Source organism: Carlito syrichta, unplaced genomic scaffold (genome assembly GCF_000164805.1).
Source record: "Carlito syrichta isolate Samal-C Ts95f unplaced genomic scaffold, Tarsius_syrichta-2.0.1 Scaffold311878, whole genome shotgun sequence".
Classification (NCBI taxonomy): Eukaryota; Metazoa; Chordata; class Mammalia; order Primates; family Tarsiidae; genus Carlito; species Carlito syrichta.
Genome location: NW_007255974.1, coordinates 306,270 through 315,798, shown reverse-complemented (window position 1 = coordinate 315,798; position 9,529 = coordinate 306,270). Strand labels below are relative to the sequence as shown.

The following is a 9,529-nucleotide window of genomic DNA, read 5'->3' as shown; positions in this document are numbered from 1 at the left end:
TTTGAATCATGCATTCTGTTTCTAGTGAAGACGAAGATGGGAGGATGGAGGAAAGTGTGGACGTGGAGAGAAAAGAGAACCGTGCAGAAAATGGACAGGTACAGGGGCAGAAGAGCCCCTGAAGTCAGATCTAGGGGAAGGGAAACAAGACTTTATAACAGCATCCTCCGCTTGTGGTTTTCTTATATAGAAGTCTTTGGTCCATTGCCCTTTCCTAATTCAGGCATACATGTGGATATTGGCTTTTAGGAAAAATAATGATTGCTATAGCCCTGATAAGAATTTCTTCCTTGTATCCTGATTTGTAAATGATGGCAGCAATGCAGTTTCTGTGGGTTTTGATGATAGATGTGAAATATGTATATCAACCTTGCCAGGTCAAGTAGGTACTTTTTACAAAAAGCATTTTCATAAAACAAGCTTAACAAAGTAAAATACAATTTCTGAAATTAAATACTACTTATTTTATTTAGGAAACCTTACAAAGACCATATGGAATTTATGAGGTTCTCACACTCAGTGACTTAACATTATTCATATTCCCACCACTGCTGCATTGAGGTAAAGGAAAAACAGCTTTCCTGAGAGCCAAATAGGTAACTACATAACTGTACAAGACAATTTTTTCCAAATAAGATTAATAAGCTGCTGCACGTTTAAAGTTGCACACATCATAATGGGCAATACTGCTGTTTTAGATTGTAGCAGTTATTCCAGATCTCTGTAACAAAGGTACAGTGTTAAAGCTCCAACATTAAACAGGAAGTCATGAAGACTCAGCATCAGAGGAAATCCATGTTGCTGGTACCCACTGAAGCTCCTCCTGGGCCTTCTGTATAGCAGACAACAACTGGGCACATGCATCTTGCAAGTTGTCATTCACAATCACATGATCAAAAAATTGGCCAAATTGAGTCTCCATTTTTTGGGCCAAATCCTCCATCTCTTGTAGGTCTTCATCCTTTAGGAGAAATAGAAAAGTATAGTAAAGACTTAATGAGACAAATAGAGAAAACATACAGTGTGTTATGCTGTCAAATTCAGTTGTGTCACTATTTTAAAAACCAGTTAGATCAAATAATGTCTTTTAAACTACAAAACTTGTGTTTCAATCTTTGGTCAATATTTTGCAAAATCTAGTAATAGTAGTTTGTAGACAGATTACTCCTCTCAGCTTCCCATGTGAACTTGAATTATTTTTACTCTATTATCTAAACACTTAAAGCTCTCAAACTATTTACAACCTAAAACCAAAGAAAATGTACCAGTTTAAATAAAACTTAAGCATAAATTTCAAATGAACATTAATCTGATTAAGAATGACATTATGCTTTCTCTCTTCTCTCTCTCTAATTTACTTTTAAATAAACTTTTCTTTCTTTGCCTCTCAAAAAAAATAAATAAATAACTTTTGCAGATACAAAATGGCCACTTTCAACATGAAGATGGTATTACCCAGTGCTGTTGAATTAGTCATACCTAAATTACTCTGCTGCATGGTGACTTAATTTGCCTATAATAGTATCTATTTCTACCATTGTGAAATGTTCATTTAATGAAGGTCCTTTGGCTTTCACTTGGCACCAATGCATTAAATTCACTGCTGTTATTTTCTTATGTGTTCTGGCAATTAAAATAGTACAACTTGTTACCGATGCAATCCTAAACACACATGCAGACATGGGAAGCTTGGGGCAGCCCTTCTTTACAAAGTGACCATACATAAGCCGGGCTCGGTGGCTCAGCCTGGAACCCCGCGCCTTTGGGAGGCTGAGGTGAGTGGATTGCCTGAGCCCGCGGGTTCGAGACCCGCCTGGGCAGCGAGACCTCATCTCTACAATAAATCAAAAAATCAGCCAGGTGTGGTAGCTCATGCCTGTAATTCCGGCTACTTGGAAGGCTGAGGCAGAAGGATCGCCGGAGCCCAGCAGGTCGAGGCTGCGGTGCCTGGGAGCGGCCACTGCACTCCAGTTTGGGCGACAGAGTGAGACTCCAACTCAAAAAAAAAAAAAAAACAACAAAGTGACCATACATAGGATTCAGAAACAATTTTGCTAATTTGTTTAGACTGCCATAAAAATGAGACCCATTTAAAATGCCTATAAAATTCAGAGAACGTGTCTATGGACTCCACTGTTCAAAAAACAAACTGGAAAATCTGACTTTCATAGTCCTTGAAAAAATATGAAGATAAAAATAAGAGATAAAGGATAATACAAAGATACCTCATGCTTGCTTTGACGGCACATATACTAAAATTGTAAGATATAGAGATTAGCACAACCCCTGTGCAAGGAGGACACACAAATTTATGAATCATTCCTATTTTGAGCTTGAGTTTTACGAGGTGAAAAAATTCTGGAGATCTGTTTCACAATGATATAAATATACTTAACACTACCAAACTGTACACCTAAAAGTATTAAGATGGTAAGTTTTATGTGTTTTTACTACACAAAGAAGTGGCTGTAATATCTTGATCTGGTAATGGTTATCTGGGTGCATACACATGTCAAAATTCATTGAACTGTGCCCTTAGGATTTATATACTGGCTGGGCGCGGTGGCTGAAGCCTGTAATCCCAGCATTTTGGAGGCCAAGGCGAGAGGATTGCCTGAGCCCAGGGGCTCAAGACCAGCCTGGGCAACTTGGCAAGAGATCGTCTCTACAATAAATAAAAAATTATCGCGCTCCTGTAGTTCCAGCTACTTGGAAGGCTGAGGCGGAAGGATCACGTGAGCCCAGCAGGTAGAGACAGTAGTAGTCATGAGTGTGTCACCGTACTCCAGTCTGGGCGACAGAGTGAGACTCCAACTCAGAAAAAAAAGAAACTGGCCAGGCATGGTAGTTCAAGTTTGTAATCCCAGCACTTTGGGAGGCTGAGGCAAGAGGATTGTCTGAGCCCAGGGGTACAAGACCAGCCTGGACAACTTGGTGAGACCTTGTCTCTACAATATATCAAAAAATTAGCTGGGCATGGTAGTGCACACCTGTACTTCAGGCTACTTGGAAGGCTGAGGCAGAAGAATCGCCTGAACCCAGCAGGTTGACACTGGGGTAGCCACGAGCATGCCACTGCACTCCAGTCTGGGCGACAGAGTGAGACTCTGACTCAAAAATATTTATATACCTTACTGAGTATATGTTATGACTCAAAGTATTTAAAGTGGATTTAATGTAATATATATATAAAACTGGGCCAGAAGTGGTGGCTTATATCTATAATCCCAGCACTTTGGGAGGTCAAGGCAGAACTGTTTGAGCTCAGGAGTTCAAGACTAGCCTAGGCAACATAGCAAAACCTTGTCTCTACAAAAATTTTTTTAAAAAATTAAGCATGGTGGGGAGAACTTGTAGCTGCTTGGGAGACTGAGGTGGGAGGATTGCTTGAGCCCAGAAGATGAAGGCTGTAGTGAGCCATGATTGTGCCACTGCACTCCAGCCTGAGCGACAGAGTAAGACCTCAACTCAATTTTTTAAAAAATCACCTAAGATGTTAACTGATTAACTCCCACCTGGCTTGACCCCGCTATTATAACCATCATTGATAAATATTTTTTGTGAGATACTTCATTACAGATAAGATATACTCACTAGAGTTTTTTGTTTGTTTTTTGTTTTTGTTTTTGTTTTGAGAAAGCAGGATTTATTGAGAAGACAGAAGAACTCCCACAGTGGGAGGGGACCCAAAGGGGTTGCCCAAATATTTATAGATTTCCTGATTTTTAACAAGACCCCTCCTTTTTTTAGGTGAAGTCTCACTCTATCACCCAGGTTGGAATGCAGTGGCATACCCACAGCCACCCCAGCGTCGACCTGCTGGGCTCTGGCAATCCTCCCTCGTCAGCCTTCCTAGTAGCCAGGACTACAGGCACGTGCTACCATGCCTGGCTAATTACTTATTTATTTATTTATTTATTGTAGAGACGAAGTCTCACCAAGTTGCCCGGGTGATCTCGAACCTGTAGGCTCAGATCATTCACTCACCTTGGCCTCCCAAAGTGCTAGGATTACAGGCTGAGCCACCAAACCTGGCCATCACTAGAGCATTTTTAAAGTAAACATTTAGGTTAAGATGAATAATCTGTTTAAAATACAAATATCAGGCTTGTACTTACCCATTTTCTGTGTGGATTTGTAAACTGTGGCTTGATCTTTTTTTATTTTTTTAAGTTAGACCCCTCCCTCCAAAATATGGATAGCATCCATCATTTATTAAACTTTATTTTGATATCTTTAAGTGATGTCCAGTAAAAAGGATAAATAATAAGGGTATTGCTCATTAGAAACAAATTTACATTCTGTAAGATAGAAATCATATAGAAACAATACAGTGACCTTTAATTTTTTGTATTAAACCATTTTATTGAGGGACTTCGGGGAAAGGGTGAATAAGGGGGGAGGAAGACAGATCTGAGGTCCTCAACCTGGCCCAACCCCCAGACCTTCCTGGCTTCAAAGTCACTGAAAGCAACACAGTGATTTTTAACTTGATCTTACCTTGAACTTCATGTCCACAAAGTAGTCAGTAATAATCTTGGCATTTTTCCGAGATTGCTTCATACAACTCATGTTAGATGGCTTTATAAATATGACATAGGGCTTCAGTTCATGGGTTCGAGTCATTTGAATATCCTACACAGAGAAATTAAATGCACATTTAAGAACAGGAATCCAGGTTGGGCACAGTGGCTCAAGCCTGTAATCCCAGCACTTTGAGAGGTCAAGGTGAGGGAATAGCCTGAGCCCACAGGTTCGAGGACAGCCTGGGCAACTTGGTGAGACCTCATCTCTACAATAAATCAAAAAATTAGCTGGGCATGGTAGCCACACCTGTAGTTCCGGCTACTTGGAAGGCTGAGGCGGAAGGGTCGCCTGAGCCCAGCAGGTCAATGCTGGGGTGGCCATGAGTGTGCCACTGCACTCCAGCCTGGGCAATGGAGTGAGACTCCAACTCAAAAAAAAAAAAAGAACAGGAATCCTGACTTCCTAGAATTAACATGAACTCAAAATGTCTATGAAGACCAGAAAGCTTATCAATTATTTTTAGCCAGAGTATGGTCTCATGTGTTCCCACATCCTCAATTCTAAAAAACAAACAAACATTTTAATAATTTAGAGATGGGCTCTAAAATCAAAATTATGCTCAAATCCTGCTTCTTCCTCTTACTACCTTTGACTAGCTCTTGAAGTCTTACTAGCTGAGTAAGAGTCTTTCCTATAGAGACTCTTACCAACCTACTGAGAGTAGAAGTCTGCACATGATCTCACATGACAAAGACAGACTCTCAAGATGGATCAGCTAAGTTTCTCCCTCTTTTCCTCTTGCTGCTTTCTCATATTGGATCTTCACAAAGTCATCTTCACCAGCCTCCGCCCAAGTAAAAACAAATCTCTCTTCCCCTGATTCTCTTTAGTACATTTCTCTAGAGTATATTTTTAATGACTAAGGAAGACACAAAGAAAATAAAAGAATCATAAAAATTGAGCCCACAGATTGCAAGTTCTCTCTCTTACCTTAATTTGCTTACTCCTGCTTTGTTCCTGTTTTGTCTCAGGAAGTAGCCACAGATATGACGACAGCAACCTGGCCTCCTTGTGCAAAGCAACACCTTATTCCCTCCACATGAAGTTACCTTGATGTATTTGTGATCAAGGTCTCAGCGAAATTATAACTTTTGAACTGACTCAGAAACAGAAAACTAAACACCACATGTTCTCTCTCATGTGGAGTTTAGTTTTCTGTTTCTGAGTCAGTTCAAAAGTTAAATGGTCACAAAGATGGAAATAATAAACACTGGGACATAATAAGGGGAGAGGTGGGGAGAGGAAGTCAGGGTTCATAAATTTCCTGTAGGTTGCAATAGTAACCGTCTGCGGACCGGACCACCCAAGACCCAATCCCTACCACTACACTATATGTCTATGTAATGAACATGCATATGTACCTCCTGGATCAAAACTAAGGATTTTTTTAAAAGATTCTAACTTTTCTTTATTGCCACCCACTCAGTTCTACTTTTGTGTCTGAGAAGCAAGACTTCTTCCTCAGCTAAAAGCAAGGTGTTGACAACTGACGCTTCAGGTAAGATCTTAGATGTGAGAAGAGGTCGTATTCTTAAAAGGTGAACAGAATAAAATGTCTCAACTATAACCTAGAGGTGTGCACAAAATGGATGACATGCATTTGTTACTTGGGGAGATGAGAAGTATTCTACCATGAACCCACCTGAGGCTCTAGGTCCATGACACAGACTTTCCCTTCATCAAGGACTGCTTGGACGGTATCCACGCTAGTGCCATACAGGTGGCCTTTGTACTCGCCATATTCCAGCATCCTGAGAGGGTGGGACAAGGAAAACAGGAACTCTTTCTACAAGTAAAATATTGCTGGGTACGGTGGCTCACACCTGTAATCCTGGCACTTTGCTAGGCTAAGGCAAGAGGATTGATTGCTTGAGCCCAGGAATTTGAGACCACCTGGACAATATGGCAAGGCTTTGACTCTACAAAAAATTTTAAAATTAGCCAGGTGTGGTGGTGTGCACCTGTGGTTCCAGCTACTTGGGAGGCTGAGGCAGAACTATTGCCTGAGCCCAGGAGGTCAGGGCTGTGGTGAGCCATGATTGTGCCACTGCACTCCAGCCTGGGAGACAGAGTGAGACTCTGACTCAAAAACAAAGCAAAACAAAACAAACAACAACAAAAAAAACCAAGTACAATATTAGTAATAACAGAAGAATAAACTCCAGTGGAACTGAAAATAAATATGTGGATTTTGCTAGCACAAGAATTAATGGAAATTCAGCAGGACAAAAAAAAAATAGGAGATCTAAGATTTATCTACATCCTCAAATTCTCTACAGTTTGCAACTCAATTCTGCTCCTTTCTAAACCCAATGAGTTGGTGTACTAATACAAATACATCAGTGTAACATCCTTGCATAACTCTTTAGACACAAAGGGAATTGTTCCAGGAGCTTTAGAAAATACATAAAAATAGGGAATCTATTTTGAATATAAAACAACCAGAAGCAGGAATTAGTTTCTGGACATCTGCTTTACCTGTGACTGTAGATGAGACTTTCAAATGTTTCCTTGGACACGTAGTGATACTCACGCCCATTCATTTCATAACTCTTCTTGGAACGAGTAGTATCTATCACAAAAAGGGAATGAAAGCTTTCAGTCTTCAAAATATTTTGATTTATTACCAATATGCATTTGGATAAAGATATCCAAGCAAAGTAAACACATATTCAAACAGATTGATAAAGAAAATGCTAGATCTAAAAAGAAATAGTCAGAATTAGCGACAAGAAAGTAGAAGTTCTCATGTCAAAATAAATTAATCTGTAAACCTTTATTGAATGCTTATGGTATGAAAAGAATGCATTAGGGATTAAGCTAGGATAAGGCGGGCCTAAGGGAACACCTGCTATTACTTCACAACAGGCACTAGTGAATTATTTGTGACACCTAAGACACCTACAGTCTCCGAGGTAACAAAACCAGTAATATATTATGTTTCTCATGATCTCATTTCATCCCCCACATACCCGCCTAGGTAAAATGTTATCCTCTATATTTTACTGATAAGTAACTAAAGCTTTTGGAGAAACTTGCTCACATTCATAAGGCAGACGAAGAATGAAGTTGCAATTAGAACCCACGTGTTCTGACTCTTCCTAGATGAAAGTTGTCCACTACATCAGATTTTCACAATTCAAGTGGAGAAAGCCCATGGCATTCAGCAGTCTTACCCAGATGAATTCAGACCCAAATGGAGTGGTGATTAGTTTTAGGGGTCTCTAGGAGGGAAAAATTGGCCGAGTCTGGATTCAGTTCGATTCTTTGATATGGCCACTATGATTACAACTTGTATAGTACCTGGTGTAGAGCACAGGAGTTTATCAAGTATCTGTAAGTTATTTACTGTCTGCTCATCCATCGATTCAACTAATGTGTACTGAGTGCCTGCTGTGTTCTAGGTATCATGTTGGGTTCTTAGAACCCAAAGATGAATGAGACACAGTTTCTACTCTGTGACCTCTATGCTGCAAGAATAGTCCCTTCACTTGTGTTACAACCAATTCCCCTTGTTCATAAAGAATTAGTGTATTTGCCTTTGACAAAGTTTTAGGATTAAACAAATCAATATCTGATGATTTCAGCACATGGAAACGATCAAGTAGGAGCTTGAAATGGGTCCTAAATGACCAAAGGAGTTATAGACCTTCAAGAGACTCAAAGAGCAAATGCCATCTTGGAGTCATATTTGGTTTTTCCTTATTCAATCCTCTCTTCAGAGCCTTAGAGTTCCTACAATTATGTCATGTCTCCAATAGCTTCCTCCTGGATAAAAATCTAGCAGTTTCCATGACTCTTTTGGTCACTCTGAGGTTTAATTTTAAAAGTCTGTCATCATTCATGCCACAATTTCATTTTTGTCATTCAGTCTCCACTGAGTAATTAAAATTCCACTCCCATGTGATAATCAAAATTATACAATTGACTTCTGTTTGAGACTTCTCCTCCATACAACCAGCTCAGTCCTGCTGTACCCAGGGAAGCCAAGTCAGAAAAGGCAGAGGTCAGGAGAGGAAGTCTGACTCACTTCTCTTTCCTTTCCCTGCATTTCTTTCTTTCTCCTTTTTTTTCTAAAGTATTTTATTTATTTATTTTATTCGGGTTCTCATTCTGTCACCCAGGCTGGAATGCAGTGGCTCGATCATGGCTACCGCCATGACTTCCTGGGCTCAGGTGATCCTACCTCAGCCTCCTGAGTTGCTGGGACTACAGGCACACACCACCATGCCCGGATAATTTTTATTATTATTATTTTAGAATCAAGATCTCACTACATTGCCCAGGCTGGTCTCAAATCCCTGGGCTCAAGCAATCCTCCCACCTCGGCCTCCCAAAGTGCTGGGATTACAGGCGAGAGCCACCATGCCTGGCTATTCTTTCCCTCCATTTCTACTCCTGTTTTATAATGCTCTAAGGCTAGTGGAAAGCAGGTGGGAAAGTTCTGGATTGGCAGACACGGAGGCTAGCCGCTATTGGCTTCCTTTAAATTTGGCAGACGCTTATCTGGCTCTTTCCCCCCTAGAGGATGCATTGAGTTATTTTGTAAACTCCACCACCACCAATGCCACTGAACCTTTCAAGTCCATTCCTATCCAGCTAGTCATCAGTTTCTTTCCAAGGTCTGATGCATTTGGGGGCCCTCTTTTGACCTCCTTCTCCTGAGGCTTCCTTTTGGCGGGAACTAAGATCATCCCAGGCTCGCTCTCCCACATTGTCTCCCCAGATCTGGTCCTTGGGAAACACCACAGATCTTCAGCTGTGACTGACTCTACAAGGATGCTACTTCCCAAACCACAGCCATTGCCCCCTTTCTCTGACTTCTTGTCTGCCGCATTTTTTCAGGCATAATTCTGACACTGTGTTTCTTCCATACAGAAAGCTTTCTTTTTTCTTTTTTTTTTTGAGTTGGAGTCTCACTCTGTCACCCAGACTGGAGTGC

General features: G+C 40.6%; 1 protein-coding gene across 5 annotated transcripts in view; it reads right to left on the bottom strand.

Moving 5' to 3' along the window:
• Positions 1–628: 628 nt before the first annotated feature.
• MPP4 (membrane palmitoylated protein 4) overlaps positions 629–9,529 on the bottom strand; it is a 52,683-nt gene continuing 43,782 nt past the window's right edge. For all 5 annotated transcript variants that reach the window (XM_008069244.2, XM_021718163.1, XM_021718164.1 and 2 more), the window contains 4 exons: positions 7,066–7,159; positions 6,230–6,338; positions 4,501–4,635; positions 629–961 (listed from right to left, as the gene is read on the bottom strand). In XM_008069244.2, the coding sequence (XP_008067435.1) occupies positions 767–961; positions 4,501–4,635; positions 6,230–6,338; positions 7,066–7,159 (533 nt within the window). In that variant the 3' untranslated portion in view covers positions 629–766. The remainder of the gene's footprint in view (positions 962–4,500; positions 4,636–6,229; positions 6,339–7,065; positions 7,160–9,529) is intronic.